Source organism: Bombyx mandarina, chromosome 15 (genome assembly GCF_030267445.1).
Source record: "Bombyx mandarina strain Sakado chromosome 15, ASM3026744v2".
Taxonomy (NCBI): Eukaryota; Metazoa; Arthropoda; class Insecta; order Lepidoptera; family Bombycidae; genus Bombyx; species Bombyx mandarina.
Window position 1 is genome coordinate 315885 of NC_143221.1, and position 22040 is coordinate 337924.

At 40.3% G+C, this 22040-nt stretch overlaps 1 protein-coding gene across 2 annotated transcripts; it reads left to right on the forward strand.

Annotated features, from left to right (window-relative positions):
• The first annotated feature begins 1644 nt into the window (after window positions 1-1644).
• On the forward strand, window positions 1645-21882 carry LOC114247738 (cytochrome b5). 2 transcript variants are annotated; one of them, XR_016324273.1, is made up of 5 exons: window positions 1645-1959; window positions 8999-9087; window positions 11264-11374; window positions 17049-18618; window positions 20192-21882. XR_016324273.1 is itself a non-coding variant. In XM_028180762.2 (4 exons), exons 1-4 carry the CDS (start codon window positions 1843-1845, stop codon window positions 17119-17121), a joined length of 390 nt encoding a protein of 129 aa, XP_028036563.1. In that variant the 5' UTR covers window positions 1645-1842; the 3' UTR covers window positions 17122-21882. The 2 variants fall into 2 exon arrangements, 1 of the variants encoding a protein (XP_028036563.1); XM_028180762.2 differs by having other exon boundaries at window positions 17049-21882.
• Window positions 21883-22040: the final 158 nt, after the last annotated feature.

Consider the following 22040-nt stretch of genomic DNA (forward strand, 5'->3'; position numbering starts at 1 on the left):
GGCCTAAAGCATAAAACGTCCGGGGCATTCGAATCTAGCGATGCAACGGTATTCGAATCCCGCAGGCGGGTACCAATTTTTCTAATGAAATACGTATTTAACAACTGTTCACGATTGACTTCCACTGTGAAGGAATAACATCACATAATAAACATCAAACCCACAAAAAATATGATTTACGTACTTACTAGTGGTAGGACCTCTTGTGAGTCCGCACGGGTAGCTACCACTCCCCTAGATACTTCTGCCGCAAAACAGTAATGCGTTTCGGGTTAAAGGGTGGGGCAGCTCTCGTAACTATACTGAGACCTTAGAACTTATATTTCAAGGTGCGTGGCGCATTTACGTTGTAGATGTCTATGGGCTCCAGTAACCACTTAACACCAGGTGGACCGTGAGCTCGTCCAACCATCCATATAAAAAACAAATATTATTATTATTTCATACAGAAACTTGCCCTGCAGTCATTCACAACAAACTAAATTTTTAATCATTTCACCTGAACCATACTACGAGACATTCTGGTGAGCATATTTCACATCTCCCATACCATTGTCAACAGGGCAAAGCGTGTCCTCAACAGATGACCCGAAAATATGGATAAAAAATGTGAGGAGTGCACTTTATGAAAAACCAGCACTAATGATCATGGTATCGAAGCAGCATCCGTCATTGACGACTGAGTCTTTACATTTTATATAAAAAACAAACGAACCAAAGTCCGTTGGAATTTCCAGGAGTAACTGAGACAAAGTGCTCTACGCCGAATCCTATCGAAGGCCTTCGTAGCATCATCAAGGTTCAAAATTCGATCTATTTCTTTCAATAGGATTAGGCTACTAAATTCACAACATGAATTTGTTGATGATGTTGTCAAGAACACCGATTAACATATTCGTATTTTTTTTCGTCTGAGGGCCGAAGCTCTTACGAAATCTTCGCGCCTGGGCGCGCGACGTATGTGGAACCAGTCTGCAGATGTTAGAAGCGGACCGCGGGAATTTAGGACCCTACCCGCTAAACGACTCTCCTCGACTCGACACTCTTTCCCCCGACATCCGATTTAAGTCCGGGTTCAGAACGATATGCCGCCGACCGGGCTACTCTTCCACAGTATGATGTTTATGTATGTATTATATATATATTATTATATATATTAAGGACCGGGAAAAATAGTAGAGATAATGGATTTCATACCAGCTGCCCGAGCTCCTCCAAAAGAGACCTAACAACTCAAGAGCAGCTGCTTCGCAAATGAATCTACTACCGGATCAGAATAGCGTATTGCTGAGAAAATCCGTCGAGAAACACAGTGGGCTGATGCATGGGTTAAGTTGCACATCGAACTCTGTGCCGAGCTTGAAGAGTACGGTTAGCAGTCCCTATGCCTAGTGTTAGAGTTTAAGGCGTCTAATGCAACTGTTATTGGATCTGATGGATCTGTAATGTCGTGTCAACTCATCTCATTTCATTTAATTTCATGCCAATTGATTAATGTTTCAAATATAACTAATCAACTTAATTTCACTCCATTATAATTTTTCATAAAAAATAATACAAAAGATTAGGCTGTATGATATGATACCTCTGGCTTTCCAGTTGGAAAATAGAGCTACTACTATTGTCAATTCATGTCACGTTGTCACTCTTGTCATATGTAAATTGTCCGTCGGACTCGGTAGAGTAGAAGTTTTGTACATAAAGTGCCGACGTGCGACTCTTTAGAAAAATCTCATTTCCAATTTGATCGCTTTTTTACATTTGACTATTCAGAAATATATCTGAAGCTATAAACAAATTGGTGGTAGCGTAGTGATTTAATTTAAATTAATAAACATAATAATGGAAGGTGAAATGAAATTGTTCACGCGCGAAGAACTGAAGTCCCGGTCTACGCGTGCTGACGCCGTACTAATTATCCACAACGAAGTCTACGACGTCACAAAATTCCTCCTCGAGGTAAATTCGATTACTACCTTGCACTAAGTTATTCTGGTCTATTTATTAAATATAGTTCTAAATTTGAAATAGTATAATGGTCGAAGTATACTTTCTCGTATAGTAAATCAGGGAATGCAGGCTAGTGCTTCCGAATCTATGTAATAATATGTATAAATGTATATAAAATTCATTATAAGATGAGGAAACTGTCCACAAGTAATGCTCTTTGCAGTCTGATCGTGTAAAGTATCTCAGAATGCACTTAAATCTTTGCTTGACTCAAAAACACCATATTAATACTAGATAGGCCGTGAGCTGGTCCACCCACCTAGCAAGAAAAAAAATAACATACTTGAATTCTACAACTTTTTCCTTATAAATGTTGCAATTGCAGAATATCAGCGACTCAATATTTATCTTAAGGAATGTAATTGAATAGTTTTATAATAATTGTATTTAATAATTTGTAATACTAGTAAAGTAAAAGTTTAGTATGATATCAACTGGTTAGAGTAGTTAGAGCCCCTTAAAGGCTAGAATAGTTAGTTAGTGACACAGTAAATAGAGCCTCTTAACTTCTGGGTCATGATTTGTGGGTTCGATTCCCACATCAGGCAAACATTAATGTGACAAATAGGTTGCTTCCTTTCATGTGAATATTGAATATCTGTGTATATACAGGGTATCCCAAAAGGTAAAATATCTTGACATGAGGGGAAAGAGTTTTGTGACCAGCCAGTGGGAAAAAATTATCATTCTAAATAGAGTAGTACTAACCACATAGAAAGTGAAAAGTGAAAAATTAATTAGTCCGAGCCGAACCTTTTGTCACTGTGACTAGAATATTGATTTTTTTTGTAAGTTTGAATACTGTTTTGGTCTTACAAGAAGTTAAACTAGTTGTTGCAAAATGAAGTAAATATTTTTATTTATTTTTTATTTTTTTATTGCCCTTTTATGCAGACGAGCGCACGGCCCACCTGATGGTGAGTGGTTACCGTCGCCCATGGACTTCAGCAATGCCAGGGGCAGAGCCAAGCTGCTGCCTACCACTTAATACTCTCCACAAGCCTCGTTTGAAGAAGGATATGTCATAGCCCTCGGGAAACACTGTGGAGGGGAGCTCATTCCATACCCAGATGGTACGTGGCAAAAAATACCTCTGGAAACGCACTGTGGATGACCGCAGTGGCTCCAAGTAGTATGGATGAACTCTACTCCGGTGGCGGGCGGTGCGATGGTAAAAACGAGATGCCGGTATCATCTCGAACAATTCCTCAGAGCACTCCCCATGGAACATACGGTACAAAATACTGAGGGAACCGAAGTCTCTTCGCAGACCCAGAGGTTTCAAACGATCTGTGAGAATGGGATTATCGACAATCCGAACGGCTCTCTTCTGTATGGAAGAAACTGGTATTTGGGAGCCCCGGCCCAGAGATGGGAGCAGTACTCCACGCGAGGCCGGACTTGTGCTTTATAGAGCAAAAGTCTTTGTCCAGGCGTGAGGTACCGCTTCGCTCTGTTGAGGACTCCCAGCATTTTGGACGCCAACTTGGCTTTGCCTTCCAAATGACTCCGAAATTGGATATCGCTCGAAATGTCGACCCCAAGTATCCCGATACTCCCGTAAGTATGCAGGGACACTCCTTGGAATTGCGGCGCCATGACAAAGGGGTCCTTCTACGCAGTGAACGCGCAAACTTCTGTCTTTATCGGGTTAAATTGAACCAAGTTCAATTCACCCCATTCGGAGACTCGCCCCAGAGAGTTCTCCACTTCAGACACAAGTTTTGATCGTCTCTCTTGCACCACGCTCCGAAAGAGACTCTGATGGCTGATATATCGCGCATCCCCCGTGCTGTCATCTGCATAGCAATGCATGCCATCAATAGACAGCATGTCATTGATATACAGGATGAAAAGCGTGGGGGAGAGCACCAAACCTTGTGGAACGCCAGCGTTAATGGTCATGGTACCAGAGCAGTCACCGTCTACAACGACCGTGACGCTCCGCCCATCCAAAAAACTAGCGATCCACTTGCAGAGACCCTCGGGGATTCCGTAAGATGGTAGCTTCGATAGAAGTGCCCTATGCCAGACCCTGTCGAAGGCCTTCGCGATATCAAGGCTCACAGCAAGAGCCTCGCCCTTGCTCTCCAAGGCTTCAGCCCACCTGTGAGTAAGGTATACAAAAAAATCGCCAGCTGAGAGACCGTGACGGAAACCGTACTGTCGGTCACTGATCAGCTGGTGATCCTCCAGATACTTCAGGAGTTGTATATTTATTATTCGCTCCATCACCTTGGAAAGCAAGGAAGTTATTGCGATAGGCCTCGATGGGTCCGACCGGTCACCCTTCTTGGGGATAGGGTGGACGTGGGTGGTCTTCCATGAAGACGGAACCCTGTTAGTGCAATAAGAGGGGCGATACAAACGCGTTAGCGCAGGCGTCAGCTCAGAGGCGCACGTTTTCAGAACCACTGCAGGGAGACGGATCGGTGCGGAAAGGGAAGAGCTCTCCCTCTCTCGCCCCGCCGCCTCCTTCTGCGAGATAATAATAATAATAATATTTATTCAAGCCTCTTAAAATACAAACACGTACAAGAATTCTTAACACTAGTGTAATAATATACATGGCTTTTTTTGAGGTATACAATAACAATATTCCCTGATGGTGGACTCGCAGAAGTCGAGCAACGCCTTCCAGGACGCGTCGCTGCCGAGCATCGTAGCCACGACGCGCGGCAGCGAGAGGTCCTCTCCTATGACCGCGACGAGGGCGGCGCGTTGCTCGTCGAATCCAGAGCAACGCGCCAATGTATGTTCCGCTGTGTCATCCTCGTCGCGGTCCGCGCAGTGGTGGCACTGTGCCGTCGATTCCCTTCCGGCTATCTTGAAAAGGTACCGTCCAAAACACCCATGGCCGGTCAACATCTGCGTCAGCCGGAAGGTGAGGCATCCGCGGTCGCGGCCAACCCAGTCCGCGAGAACCGGGCGGACCGCCTCGACGGTATGGAGGCCGGCCGACAGGTCCGCCAAGCGGTGAGACCACGCCTCCAGCACGGACCGCCGAGATTGAAGCCTCCGCGCTCGAACTACTCCTTCGCCAAGGCGCCCTTCCCCCCTAGAGTGGAGATCGCTACGCCACTTGTAATCGGCAGCGAACGCCTCCGCCTCCAGATCCCAGGGTGGCGCCCCGGCGAGCAAGCACGCCGCCTCGAAGGAGACACCGTCTGGTCCACTCGACTTATGGACGTCCAGGAGTTGGAGCTCCCGCCTGACTGCACACTGCGTAAAGCAGATCTCAGGCAGGGAGCTATCACACCGGGGGATGTTCGGTGGTGTGGCACCCCCGTCGTCCACGGTCGAGTTCGAGGCGAAGAGTTTGACCAGAAGGTCAGCCTTCTCTTTCGCACTATGGGCCAAACCATCATCGGACTTGCGCAGTAGTGGGAGACTAGACCTGCAAAAGTTTCCTTCTGCAGCTTTGGCGAGTGACCAAAAAGCACGGCTCCTAGAGGGATAGCTATTTAGTCGCTCGCCAACTCTAGTAACGTGCTCCGACTTCGCCTTGGCAATAACCTTGTAGGACCTGGATGCGGCGTTATATTTCCGCCTTTCCTCTGAGATGTTAGGATCCTGACGTCTCCTGGCATTATCCCATGCCACGTATGCGGACCGCTTGAGGTGTGCAGCATCCCTGCTGGCATTGTTATACCAGGGTCTACTGCTACCCCCAACGGGCACCTCAGAGGAGGGAATAAACAATTCCATCCCCTGGAGCACCACGTCTTTAACACGGTCCGCACAGACGTCAGGATCAGCAGAGGAAAAGCAGAACCGCCCTCATGGGTAGGATGCGTAAAATTCACGCAATCCATCCCAATCTGCTGACATATACTTCCAAACTCTTCGATGCCCGGTCGTCGTTCGACGACCAGGACGAGAGAGCGGTACAACAGCACGGATAAGGCAGTTATCAGACGATCCAAGTGGAGCGTCGACCACCACACTGTATCCGGCCGGATCCGTGGTCAGCAGAAGGTCCAACAGAGAAGGTTCGTGCCCCTCGATATCTGGGACAAGGGTGGGCTGTGTCACCAGCTGGGAGAAGCCGTAGGCCAAGGCGAAATCGTAGGCAGTCCGACCCGGGAGGTCAGTGGTTCTGGACCCCAACCACTCTTGGTGGTGAGCGTTAAAGTCTCCAAGGACCACAACCTCCACAGATGGGTATTGCTCAAGCACGCGGTTAGTCCCCTCTTGCACATGCTCAATCAGAGCTGAACCTGCATCACTGCTGAGACCTTTACAGGCAGGCGTAGATTTGGGTATAACCCCCGTGATCCACGCGCAGCCACAAGAGGGACAGGTCCCGTTTTCGAGGCCTCGTAGACGGCGACAACAGACATCAGTCCGGACGATAAGCTAATATAAAGCGTATTAAAAGAACTGTTTGTGGCGAGTCCGTCGTATAATTTTACATTTGGCGTCACCCTATTTCTCATGAGATGACTGCTTTTATTTATATCACGTTTCGTGGTGATAATATGTATATGTTACATATATGTAATTAAATGAGTTAAAAAAATGAAGAACAATGGTTATGAATATGTAGTACGTAGATACTATCATATCATACGTCATACGATCGGACAATAAGCATCTGAAACAGCAATGTAGTAATGAAATTACGCTTATTGTATGTCGTAATAACCTACCTAACAGAAGATCTGTCATCTACAAGCGTTTTCGAGGTCACGTCAAGGTTCATGTGTAAACTTCGACCCGCAATGATTACGTTCGGCTTTGGCACACATTTTTAACTATAACTTACAATGAGTCGTGTTCTTGTGTAAGTTTTTTTTATCTAACAGGCCAAATTAACAATAGACATAGATCTATATAATGCACCAAATTTGTTGTAATTTTTTCGCATTACAAAGCTAAAATAATGCACAAGAGATAAACCGTAATATCGTTTTAATTGTTATCTTTCTCTATCTTACCAACAGCTCTCAGTATGACGAACTGTTTATTTGATTAAATTAGCACTTGTCTACACAAAACTGTTAAAATAAATACCCATAAGTACTATAAAATGAGATAAAATGTGTAAGAGCGCCTTTTAAAGTATGTTTTGAAGGTATCAAAAAAAAATTAGTTATGTGTCGTATATCTCGTATGCCTCTATTTAGCACGGATTGATACCAACGTCTGCTTCTACAAAGAAATGGCAAAATATAGCTTGTAATATTGCTTTCCCTTACGTAGGCATCTTCATTATCCTCTCATGGGTATCCCGGGAAATAAAATTTGTAATCATTAGAATTATATAAGCAATATAGCTAAACGCGATAATAAGTGAAAAATTTAATAAAAAAAAATTCGTATAAATTTACCGTTCATAGATTATCACATCAATATTCTCTCAACTAGGATTATTGCAAGTGCCATTAACTTAAGGATTAATGGAATTCCAACATAACACAGCTGACCTCAATTCATCCGGCAGGGTGGCAGCCCGACGCGGAGGAATTTTTCATTTCGCTTCGTGTTTGAATGCAATAGCTTCATAGCGATGGCTGTGACCTATATTGAATAATATACCTATATACAATTAACGGGACTCACCCTCCGACGAATGACCGAAGGAATTTCATAATGGATTGGAATAGAACAATGGAAAACAATGGATGGCAGAAATAAACAGGACAAGCAGTACCAACTCGTGCCGACAAATCACACACCTACCCCGCCACCTGCATTAAGAAGAGGAGGAACCAGAGGTTCGGTGACGAAATGGTACTGTAGCAATATTACTGCCAAGAATGGATCACGAGGAAGTTCAAGAAGGCTGAAGTCAAATACCTAACCGACTCCAATGATTAATGAAAGCGATGTTCATTTAAGCGCTAATGCGCTTCTGTTTACATGCTCGTTTAACATCTCAATTCTTGATTGGACCATCCAGTTACAAACAAAGCCACAGCTTGAGAAACGAATGTACAGAATTCTATTTCTGTTATGAAGTATCGTTTTGACGCTGTCTTTACTTGAGGATGGATTAGAAATTTAGATACCTACATTCTCCATCATTCATCTGCATTCCTCGTGTACCAAGTTGCTTGAATGGCTAACCTAAGGAGTCAAAGTCAATAGGTTTTAAACTAAAGTAAAAGGAAGGCAACATGTGTTCCACACAGTCTAATGATTGCTGTGACATGTTCTTCTTCAGACGAGATTTTAAAACAGTTCGCAGTGTAGGCAGCATCTCGGATGGCTATGCATCTGGCAGCATTGACGCCCATGAGAGACGGATAAGGCTGTATGCTTCTCCGTAATCATAATAAAACAAACTACGCAAAGAACCGTTGAAGCAGTGCTTACTGTTATCGAGATATGGTTCTGGGTGTTTTAGTACCATGTGTTTACGTTTTCAAGAACGATTCCAATACACTCGATAGGTGTTAGCGAGTCCGCTCAGGTTGAGCCCCGTGAGCTCACCTGTCCGTCCGCGCATAGTTGGAATAATCCTTTAGGCGACCAACGGTTAAGTAGGGCAAAATATATATTTTGAAGTTACGATCATAAATAATACACATAAATTAGTTGTTACGATTACGGATAATTAAATAGTCTTCAAAAAATAAGCAATTAGCGGTTCGCGACTACTGCTTCTGATTTATCTATGTAAACCGATTATGAAATGTGTAATCATTACGCAGTAAAAAACAAGGTTGTTAATATGAACGGTCTGTGTGGCAACTTCATTTCGATGTGATGATTGTGCATTATTGTTGTTGTTTTGTATTTTGTCAACGATCGCCACGTTAATACATCTAAATTACAAAAAATCACGTCCAAATTGAGTCACCCATTATGGATTAAACGAAAAGTAGAATAGCAAAAAGCGCAAGTAAGCCGTTTCAAGTTGTAATGCCGCGCATTATATTTTACGCTTGTTGTGTCAATAAAAAAGAAGCACGTTCGTTGTACAAAAGAGATGACTTCAATTTAATATAGAGTTTGATTTACATAAGAGATCATTTTTCAGCACCCTGGCGGTGAAGAGGTACTTCTGGAGAAAGCAGGTCAAGATGCTTCCGAGCCGTTTGAGGACGTGAGCCACAGTTCTGATGCCAGGTACCTTTTGAATTTTGACACTGATACACTGATTTAGAGTATTACAAGTTTTAATTGTGTTTTTATTTATTGGATGTTTTTTTTTATTGTTAAATGGGTGTACGAACTCACAGCCCACCTATTTATTAAGTGGTTACTGGAGCCCATAGACATCTACAAAGTAAATGCGTCACCCACCTTGAGATATAAGTTCTAAAGTCTCAGTATAATTACGAATGCCCCACACTTCATGTCGAAATGCGTTACTGCTTCACGGCAGAAATAGGCAGGGTGGTGGTACCTACCCGAGCGGACTTAAAAGGGGTCCTACCACCAGTAAAAACTGAAACTGGAATGAGCTTCAGAGAAATGAAAATCCTACCTGACAATCATGTGGCATATCAGAAACACAAAGTGTTTTGTGGTGTTTTTAGCATGCGATTGCGTTCTCATGGTCTCTAATTGTGAATAGACGAGGGTAGAGGAGTACGTTGCAAAGAGTCGACAGCGGTAGACCGAAGAAGTTGCGGCTTCATATTCATATTTTCTGATTAATAATCAAACTTAGAGGTTTTCATGACTTTCGTACCTCTAAAGCATTAAACAAAAAACAGTGAGTTGATGAGTCCTAAAGAACACTGCTCAACGTCGGTTACTGTAAGAGTTTTTTAACGAATTTTCACTACGAAATAGTTTACTCAACGCCTTCACTGTGTGCAAGGTCGACAACCTTAGTGTCCGCGCTTAATGCCGCGACACATTTAAGTAAAATAGTTTCTTCAGTCAGCCATTGTTCGACTATAACCGATGCCGATTTTTAAATATAAAAAGCGGTAATTGTGTCATGATCTCTGCTCTTATCAATTGATTATAATTACAGCTTTCGAGTGTAAAAAATAAAACATATTATAAAAAATAAACGTGAACAAATCGACGTCGTGTTTATTAAAATCGTGAGGCTCCGTGCAGAATATGATCAAAGATGGGGAGGACATCGCGCTTACCTAATTCTAACAAGGCAACTTCAGTTTGTATGTCTCAAGGTGGACAGTGTGTGTTGTCTCCTTCAGTAACCAGCTGGTATCGGGCTATGAGGTCCTCTGCACATCAGCGGCGATACGAAAATAAGTCATTAATATAGTTTGTAAAAACATGAGCACAGTGGACCGATCATTATGACGAACCTATGCCCAGTAGTGGATATATTTCGATGGAGATTTCCTCTAAAGGAGAGGGTTTTATGGCAGATAATAAACGATAAGTCAAAACCGAGCAAGAGAAATATGCGCTGTGAAATCAGCTTAATAAATTATCGATTGCCATAGATAAGTTAACGAACCTTATCGTTTGTTATCCGAATGACGATGTTTGAGTAAATTAAATTAATACACGTTCCAAAATCAATGGTATGAAACGAATTTGTGGAGCCAGTGTGCTTAGTGCGAGTATTTTATCGTTCCCGATCGCGTAACAGTTCACGCAAATTTGTATGCAGTTGGTACACCGGCGCGCCGGGTCTCGCGCGCCCTCATGTTGATATCATGATAGGGCAATGTGGAACATTATGTATGTCATTTTATTCTCATTGTCAACTATCGCCACCGCCCAGTTAAATTTACTTACAATGTTTTCGTGGCTGCAACAATTATAACTTGAACTGGGCGTACGAAGACAGCAGACGCGGTGAATTTAAATAATAAACGCACAACACGATGACCATGAATTGTTTAAAACAATAGCAACATTTTTTTGTAAAAAAAAATAATGGCTCATTATTAACGTGTGATCTTGCTAATCCGAACCATCTGTAATATTCGGTAAAATATGAAGACGAGGCTAGATTGTTTACTATTAGAGACTATTTTAAATCTATTCAGAATCCAATTTTACATGACAACTTTAAGACAGATTTTGCCTTTTGTCCTTAGACTTTCAGTCATTAGACTGAATTTTTTATATTTTACAGAATGCCTCTCAGTTCTGTGTGCTTATTGGCATATGCCTCCTCTAACTTCCATTGTTGTTTTTCTATCTTTAGCAACTCTCCCCTAGTTAAGAAAAACAGACTAATAATATAATGATTACATAAAGTTTGTGTGTTTGTGCTGGAGTTTTATGTTTCTTTATCTCGAGCTACTCTTGGACATTGGCCCGCATTAACACAAAACAAATCGGTGAAGTTGCTTTTAATTTTCAGATCGTTGATGAAGAAATACAAGATCGGGGAGTTGGTGGAGAGCGACCGCGTGCAGACCCGAGCCGGCTTCAGCCCGCAGTGGACCAACGAGCAGGCGCAGGAGCAGGGCAAGTGCGTAATCAACTAGCGGACCCACACGCGCGCCTTGTACATACTCGTTCTATAGCTAAATAACGGGAACCCATACCGTACGAACTAAAGGCTTCGTCAAACAACGCGTACTTAGCGCTGCGTTTTAACGTCGCGCTCTATACATGTCACACACATTGACTAGATGAGCGCAACGCTCCTTGACGCAACGTAACGCCAAATCATAGTGCCTTTCGATAGCAGTGTGAAAATTTAAAAGTATTAAGATGTCGAGTGATTCAGATGTGGCATTGTATAAACGTGGGTATTTCCTAACTAATTCTATCAATTTTTCGGGCATTATCCAGTATTTTAATACACATTCACTCGGAAGCTAAAATAAAATTTGTAAAAAATTACAACGCCTGACGTCAAAGCGTCCTAACGCCGCGACAGAGCGTTGCGTACTTATAGCGCTGGGGCTCTGTTTGACTGTATGTTACCATAGTAGTACAACTCATCTCGGCGTCATAGCGCGCCGTCAGTCTAACGCTCTGACGCGCGCTAAGTACGCGTTCGGTACGGTTGACGAAGCCTTTAAGATTCACTTTGCTTAGTGTTGACCGACGCGTGCCGAGCTGCGTCTAGAGCTCCTAGTGGGGCGTCGTGTATACAACAAAATCGACTAGAAGTATGTTAACTGTTTTGCATTGAATAAAATATAGCCCGCCAGTATTTTTCACATTGAAAAAGGTTTCCTTTAAACATAGGCAAAATCTATAACTTTGCATGGTTTTGGTGGTAACTTGGGGGGCCGACAACCGTCACCCGACACAATAGAGACTTCGCCCTGTGTCTCACAGCGGGGGCGGCGCGCTCGACCTCTACTCCTTCACCCGACGCAGCGATAAGAGATGCTATAGCATAACATAAAATATGGGCTGTTTATCTTAATGGCGCCAAATGAACAAAATGATGGATACTAGAGGGTGACAATCAGTTTTGTATGTTCGTTCCTGTTATTTGGTTTTCGTCGTTCGTGTCAACTCACTGCACAACTACATCGCAACATAAACATTCAATAAAGAAGGGAATTTGAATGTTGACTTTAAGCGTTGTGAAGTTGTGATTATCATAACTAACTGTTAAGAAAATCATTTTTATCCTTCAGCATTGCTTCAGAACAATCCGTTCCTCTTACAGTCAAGTACCCTACTCCAGTTGTGATTTCGAGAATGTCCCAGTATATTAGTAAAGGTGTCAGTTTATTTAGAGGCAATGCTGCTAGAATACTATATTCCTATTACATTATTTTTTATATTTTCAAGTTATAATCTCATTATAAGTATTATACCTGCTCATATTAAACATTTATTAATTAATTATTATAATAGTTATGTTTATATTATAATCAACTATGGCTGTGTCCATTTACGTAATAATACGTTTCAAGTCGAATAACTAAAAATAAAAGACTAAATTCGTCTCTCTTAGAACATTCCATTCTTCATTAATAATTGTTTTTGATTATCCAATTTTTATTAATATATTTTCGTTGCTTGAAATCCTTGTACGGGATATTAATATATCTATTGGTTTTTGAAAGATTACCGCTGATGGCGTCTGAAGTACTATAATCTTCCCGTTTCGTAAGGAATAAATCTAGAAGAAACTACGTCCTACAGAGATATTCTCGTTTAAATGAAAAATTGGATAAACAAAACACTTTATCAGTACACCGTCATTAGAAGCACATGGCTCTGAACGTTCGTACACTTACAATTATTACATAATGTAGTAAAAAAGACCATTTACAGTAAAACCGGAGGCTACAATTAAATGTTAACATTAAAATTTTCATGGATAAAATGTAGTTATAAAATTTATATATTGCTTGGATCCATGGTATGAAGTGTATTTAGAATATCGCTTATGAGATAAGTTGCTTATATGCCACGCCTAGTCTTTTCGGTGCTCATTACGTGTATATTTGATCTTTATGTATTCGTAAGTATTCGTAAGAATGTAATAAAGTGTATCGCACAAATCTCATTTAGTTTCATTTCTATGTTCCTTCTCCTTGTTTTGACGAAGATACATGTGCTTTTTCTGACTTTTCATTTTACACTCCTCATCCTTCTACAACTTATTCATTATTTTATTTTCGATTCATTACTTAGCGTCAACAAACTAGCGGGCTGCACTGAGCACTGATTCAGAAGATAAATTTGTAATTCCCATTGTTTTGCTTATAAATTGGTTAAAAATTGTATGAAATAAAAAATTAAAAGACAATGGAGCAATAAAAATTATATTCGCTTCGTTAAATGTTTTTGCCGTTAATTGTTGTTCTGCATCATTGATATATAAAAACCCAAGACGCACAGACTCAAACAAAAGTAGCAATCGAATCTTCAAAGTCACCAAACATTCGGTTTTTAATACGTCAATGTTCCGCATACACAGGTCATATGTTTTTATTACAAGATGCGTCGCTACAAATTTATCTTCAACATAACCTTCAATTGAACTTTTCCGCTCAAAATAGTAACATATTCTCAGATAAATGTACATGTAGGTGCACACAGCCCGTTGCGAGCTGTACCTACCGACACGAGAATCAAATGACATTTACACTTTAATCTCGCTTCTATTTTATAATCCGTAGTAAGATTCTACTGGTGGTAGGACCTATTGTAAGTCCGCGCGGGTAGGTACCACCGCCCTGCCTATTTCTGCCGTGAAGCAGTGATGCGTTTGGGTTTGAAGGGTGGGGCAGCCGTTGTAACTATACTTGAGACCTTAGAACTTACATCTCAAGGTGGGTGGCGCATTTACGTCGTAGATGTCTTTGGGCTCCAGTAACCACTTAACTCCAGGTGGGCTGTGAGCTCGTCCACCCATCTAGCAATAAAAAAAAAAGATTAGTGTTTCAACATTTTGACCACAATTCGGATAATAAGGTTATAAAAAGAAAACACTTGAGTTTTATTCTTGTTAAAAATTTAATTATTGTTAATTTAAATTGAACTTCAATTATTCGATAAAAAAAAGGTTTAACCGCCAAGTTATTGTTTATGAAGTCTACATTGATGGTACGCCAAGCCTCAAGCACCGGTCATCGTCCTCGTCGAACCCGTCGCTTGCGACGAAGGGCTCGCCGAGTAAATTAACTCTCAGACACAGCCCACTGAGTTTCTCGCCGGATCTTCTCAGTGGGTCGCGTTTCCGATCCGGTGGTAGATGCTGCGAAGCACGGCTCTTGCTAGGGTTCGTGTTAACAACGTCGTCAGGTTTGAGCCCCGTGAGCTCACCTACTAGTTAAGGTTACGCTGAAATAGCCTCCCAAGGCTCTCAGCTAGGTAGGAATAAAAAAAAAGTGAAGTATACTTGCGCTGGCGAACTCCCCCGATATTTTTGAACCCGTTTCGCCTTCTCTCTTTAATTGACCTCCGACCTGTGAGCTTAGTACCAGTTTTTTAACGTTCTCGATAGCGTAAAAGTTAACTCAATTTGTATGCAGTTGGAAGAACGTCCCTATTGGCAAACGTTCCAACTCGATACAAACTTTAGTTAACTTTTACGCTATCGAGAACGTTAAAAACCCACACTAAGCACACAGAGCCTCACTCGACGCTACCGACTCGAGGATCCCAACACTTGACAGTTTTCGTGGTCATGGACGACTGATGTTGTTTGTCAAAACTTGTTTCACAGTTTCAAAGTCTCATGTCAAGTATGTACCAATATAGTATTTTCTAATCCTCACTGCGCGTGACGATATGGTCAGTCAAAAAGGGAAGACTTTGACAAAATGAACAAAAACTTTCCAACTCAATACAAGACAAAATCCCAAGACATTTAAAGTGCAGTCTTGATTTTTATTTTATTAAATGTCTGTCAAATGTGTATGCTTTATCGGCCAGTAGTTTTATCTCAAATTCATACTAATTGGGCAAATTCCCGCCACTTCGACCCTTGGAATCATTACATCATTCCCTCAGTCATCTCTACTAATTATATTCAAACAAAGATAGTTTATTTTTGATTTCTGTATTCAAGTAATTTTACTGACGATACCTACTATGTAACAACCACGCTTGTTGTAAAATGTGTTAACTATTACCTAGTCTTGCCATAAATACTGAGACAAAGGAAAAAAAAATTCTATTGCAAATAACATTTATTATTTTTTCAGTGTGTTAGTTTAATACATAAATATAAAACAATTTAAAGTATAAAAAGCTTATTCGAAGTGGTCTCCATTGGCTGCAATACAGTCCTTTAAACGTTGAGGCCAGTTATCAATAGAAGCACGCACTCTTTCCATGGGAAAAAATTTCACTGCCAATCGTACGGATTGTTTTAGGCAGACGTTTAGAGCAAGCTGTACTCTCTAAAACTAATCATAATCCAGCGGATTAAGATCGGGACTAGACGACGGCCAGTCTTCAGCTCTGATGAAGTCCGAAACTTTTCCAACCAAGACTGCGTAGACCGAGCTTTATGACCTGGCGCCGAGTTTTGCTGGAAGGACCATTCTTGATTATTGAACATGGTGTTGTTAAGGGGCTTCACTACCTTCCCAAGAATGGTATCTTGCTACACTTGTGCCGATGTTTTGATACCTTTTTCACAAAAGTATGTCTCATTCACTCCTTCATAGCTAATACCCCACCAAACCATCACTGAAGTCGGATAGTGCCCACGTTGTACTCTGTCGACTAATTGGGAAGCTTCCTTAGAGCTTTGAGCATAAATACGGTCATTGTTTGTTAAAAAGTTACTCAATTGTAAAAAAAAATCTCATCCGTAAACAAAAATTTTCTATGACCTCCCTTTGCGTACCGCTTCAGTAGTTGTTTCGATTTTACCACACTATTCTCTTTTAAATTATCAGTTAAGAAATGACCAGTACGTCTCTTATAGGCTGCAAGTACTAAGTCACCTTTTAAAATACGCGACATGGTTCTAGGTGCTATCTTCATCTCCCGAGATAAAATCTTTTGCTTTCGGACAGGATTTCTTCGAATTCTTTCCCTTACTGCTTTGACCACCTTTTTCGTACGAACACTACGTGGGCGGCCAGATCTTTTTCTGTCACAAACAGAGGAGGTCTCATTGCACCTATTAATAGCCCGGTACACAAACATTTTACTAATACCAAGCGTATGGAGAGTTTTAAAAATTGCATTTGGCTCCACACCTGCTTTGTGTAATGCAATCACAGCGATTCTGTTCTCTTTATCACCCACTCCATTTTAATATCGCAAAATATTGTACAATGTATTGGCGCCAAACTGAGAAAATTCAATGAGTAATCATATAAAAATGACAGATTCCAAATTCAAATGTAATATTTTGTTTATTTTTAATTGTAACAGTATTTATGGCCAGACTAAGTATATATGGTTTGGTCTTAACTCAACTCGCAATTCTAAATAGGAAACTTATTAAATTCATTATATCAGTTTAATCATTTCAATATATTTACTGGTGGACCTATTGTTAGTCCAGTAAGACTCCAGTAACCACTTAACACCAGGTGAGCTGTGAGCTCGTCCAGCCATCTAAGCAATAAAAAAACAAAATAAATAAAAAACGTGTAAACCTTAGATGAGCACAGAAGCACTGCATCTTTAATTTGAGTATTTTTGTTTTTCTGGATAATTGTTCGATTGATATAATCTAATCTAATGTGCAATGTTGGCGGCAGTTGGAGCTCTTGGCTGACGCCGTTGCTGCTGGGCGTGGCGGCCACGCTGCTCTACAGGTACCTGTTTGTCTAGGCAACACGCTCGTCCGACACTCGCTACTTCACTACTTTGTATTTTTGATATGTACGATGACACGAATTTTATAAAAAAAATAGAACAGCTGTTTCGCGTTACAAAAGCGAAACTCCTATGACTACACAGAGAGGACTAATTTCCATTCCGTTTAAAACACGTATAGAATAAAATTCGATACTACTCTTTTACTTTGACTAGGCTCAAAGGAGTTTCACTTTTCTAAATGATAATTTAAAAAAAACGCGGGTTCGTTGACATTGCGCTGTTAAGTCAAACTTTTGTTGTCTTATTGTCAAATATTAAAGTATTTATTTAATCTCTTGATAATAATATGATTGTAATTGATGGTAGTTTGAACAAAGCTATCGCGATCATCAAAACCAGTTCAAAAACGATAATTTATTGTAAAATTTCATAATAGTTTAAACCTTCGTGTTGGTCGTACACGTCGAATGGCATTTCGAAGCAGTGCGAGTACAACACAAACCTTCGTTAGCATAGTTATTGTAACGCAAACGATCCCTGTGACGAGCATTTTCAATCCGTTTAAAAGTCTGGATAAAATATGTAAAGGGACCGAACGGATGTAAACCGTAGATTAAATAACAGATGTAACAAAAAGATTTTGGATAAGATCGTATTTACATTTTGTATACAGAATGCTTGGAGATTTTCGGGTACACATTTTCAGCCCTGGGCTCAAAAAATAAGGTCAATTTAATTCCGTCCCAACTCCGATGTCCCAGTTAGACCTCCGCCCCATCCTTCTCGTAGGTATATACTGGATGTATGCACGCCGCGAGCGCAGTGCCGACACCGGTCTGGTCCCGCGAGGCTACTCCACTCTAACAGAGCGTGTATCTTGTCTCCTCACGGTCCATTTATTTATTGACAAACTAATAACCGCTACAATTTGACCAAAAGAGTTCGACGAGAATTGTGAGATTTTGGAAACAAATCTTTTTGTTACATTTTACATGAATATTGAACTATGTTGCAGCAAACCTAATATTCATTTTATGCATCAGTAGCTAAGCAGAGATTTGCTAACAAATTATGAACTGACTATTGGGTGCATGAATGTACTGCGGTCACGCTCTCAACTATTTTTTGTATTTTTATAACGCCCTACTGATGTCACTTGAAAGCCATTTATTTATCAAATAAATAGATAGATATCTGTAAACATAACCCTATACCTCGCTCTCAATTGTTTTAATCATCGACACCATCAGTATGCTTAGTGCGAGATTCTTAACGTTCTCGTTCTAAAACTTAAGCCATTTTTGTATGCAGTTTGAACAGCTCCCCTAGCGGCAAACGTACGAAAACGATCCCATTCCATACGAATATGAGCTAACTTTTACACCATCCAGAACGTTAAAAAAACTCGCACTAAGCACACAGAACCGATGGAAACAGGCCTGCCACCAATTTGGTTCATGAATACAATTTTCATATTTTAATTTAGTAATTGTGTAAAATTATATATATGTACCTAGTCAGGTCATAAATTCTGTCACATGTTTAATGTAAAATAATTGAAACAAGTTTATTCATTATGTAACCATTTATATACCAAAATGAACTTAACAAAACATAGATTCTTATGACACTAAAGTTTATTCAAAATGACCTCCGTGATTTTGAATACAGGCCTTCAATCTGCGCGGCCAGTCGTCTATCGCAGCACGAACGAGGTCCATGTCAATATCGGCGGCTGCCTCAAGGATGTCTTGAGTGACTCCAAATTGGGATGAGGCTTTGAGCACACCTTTTCCTCCAAGTGTTGCCATATCTTGTAATCTAACGGATTCAAATCTGGACTGGAGGAGGGCCAGTCTTCGTGCCGGATGAAGTCGATTTCACGCGCCGCCAGCCAGTCTTGTGTGCTCTTCGCTCTATGAGCTGGCGCCGAATCTTATTGGAATACCCAGTGCCTGTTATTGAACATGGTATGAGAAACAGGTTCCACAAGGTTCGTCAGGACTGTATTTTGATACACAACTGCATTCGTTTTTACACCTTTCTCACAAAAATGTACCTCTGATAAGCCCCAATAAGAAACTCCCAACCATACCATGAGCGAAGATGGAAAATGACCTCGTTGGACACGCGGAATACGGTTGCTCGCTTCTTCACTACTGTGTGCGTACACCTTATCATTTTGTTTGTTGTAGCTCTCTTCTACGGTAAAAAATTTTTCATCCGAAAAAAGAATTTCCCGATATTTTTTTCCCGCGTACCGCTTCAACAAAGCGCGGCATCTCTTCAATCTCAGGTCCATTAGACGAGCATTCAAACGATGTTCTGTTTTTCATCGATATGCCCGAAGCCCTAAGTCTTCATTTAACACCCTTTTCACCGTGGTTCTGCTTAACCCCATCTGAAGGGCCAACAGTTTCTGCTCACGTTTGGGATTTCTTTGAATTCGCGCCTTCACAGCTTTTATCACTGCTGGAGTTTAACGGCCGTCTGGTGTGGTGGTAAGTGACATGGTCACTACACAAGGGGGTCGCGGGTTCGAATCCCGCCAAGGGAAGATATTTGTATGATAAATATAAATGTCTTTTCCAGGGTTATGGATGTATATTAAATATATGTATGTGTATAATAAAAATCTTACATTTATATCCGTTATCTGGTACCTGTAACACAAGTTCTTTACGAACTTATCACGGGACCAGTTAACGTGGCGTGATTGTTAGTAAATATTTATTTATTTATTATTATTAAACAGACCGAGGGCGACCACTTCTTGACCTGTCATCTACACTAGAGTCTTCATTGTATCGTTTGATGGTACGATAAGCGAATCTTTTGGTTATAATAAAATTTTTCAGTATGTTAAAAATTTGAATTGGCGCGTAACCGCAACGATGCAGCGCAATAACTGCAACACGGTCTTCTTTAAGCGTCCACTCCATATTTAAAAATGAGAAAAATTCTAAAAGTATACATTTTTATTTTCATGAACAATTCGAAATTCGAATTCAATAAACTTTTTTGTGACCAGCATTCTAAAAGAAAAGTTTTTACTGTGTGACAATACTTATGACCTGACTAGTTATATCTTTACGTATGTTAAGTATGCATGTAAAAAAATCAGGAAAAATCCATGCAATGTGTATGGTTAATCAACATTCAAAGGGCGTCTACAAGTGTACAGTGTGCTTAGTGCGAGTTTTTTAACTTCTCGATCTTCTAGACCTAGTGCCAAACGAAGGGAAATAGTTCCAACTCCATAAAAATTCGAGTTAACTTTTACGCTATCGAGAACGTTAAAAAACTCGCACTAAGCACACTGCACGCGGTTGTCGCTATAGTGCGATCTGCCACTAAATGTTTGGATTCGAAACAAAGTCACAAATGTATCTATTGCACATTCCGAAATGCCGATTATTACGATTTGATTATATTTTTAATATTTTTACAAGTTTTCAAGCCGATATTGCCTTATTGCTATGTAGCTTAAGCTAAGATCTGGTTTAACTTTTAAACCATACCTTTAGACAATAGTAGGGGAGCCCACGATGCTAAATGGGGACTTACTCGAGCGTCAAGATACCTATTGGGTTGCAAAGCTTAGATGATAAAAATAAAAAATTGTTATTAAATGTATACCTTTTGATCGGTCAGATTTTCTTAGGGGATGTTAAATGAACCTGAAAGCTCTTAAAAACCTGACGATTTGGATGTTACGCAAACTCGAGGCTATTATTAAAATGTGCAAAAAATTCGCCATTTTGAAATACTCAAGCGCATCAGATATATATATAAATCTGATGATCTGATCTAAAAAATATATATTATACATATGGTTCATCTTTATGTTCTAGACGTGCTGTCTCTTAATCTCACGATAATTTGGACTAATTCGCTTAATATGACGATGGAATAAAACATCTTTATACCTAAATGAAAAGCTCCGGAATTGCATAAAAATAAAAAAGGGTGTGTTTTTAAGAATACTTGTATTTATAACATAAAAAAGGAATACGGACGCCGGAACGCAGTACGCGACTGCACGCATTAAACTTTACGAATTTTTGTTACTTTGGCTTATGGAAATCGTCAGATTATATATTTTTCGATAACCTTGAATTATTATGACGTAACCCTCCCCTTTCTTTACGTCACTCAAATTGTCGGATTAATGAAATAGGTATACACTTATTAGCATTTATATAATGTTCTCGGCCTATCTTAATCTGACGATCTGACTGATCGAGAATTTCTTATGATCAATTTTCTTTTACTAAGCTGATCCTTTATCCTTGACGGGCGGCTATATATATGGGGCTCATATTTGGTGGAGGTCCTTAACTGGGTACAAGGTACCGCCCTGTATCTGCCGCGCTTTAGTAAATCCCGAAATTACGCACGGGATCCCCTATTACAAGCGATTCGCGTGACTTACAGACGGCTCGCCTTATTACCAGCTTCTAACATTCAATAGGTGAATTTGGGGAGGGGGGTTGTAATATTTATGATTAAGCAAAACATTACATACATTTTATAACCTAAGAACCGTGACGCTTAAAATAGTAAGAAATTTTATTGTTTATGTGGATAAGGGTATTAGAAATAGAATATAGGTGCTGATTTTGATGTTTAGTTTCTAAGCAAAGTTTTGCGTTCATGTTTATGGGTGAACCTCAGATTTCAGGTTAGATTTGACGTGAGCACTACCAAAATGTTATTATTAAAAATGTGAAAATGTTTCCTTATGTTTCAATTGGTTGTTGGTAACACATTAATCTATTTATTTTTACCTTGCAAAAAAATAAGTAAATTTTAATATTCCCTCTATTCAAAACCACATAAGAATAAGAACCGATGTCCATTGAAAAAACTAAGAATTATTTCCTGTTATTATTTCCGAAATGTGTTATAAACAGACATTAAATGTTTAG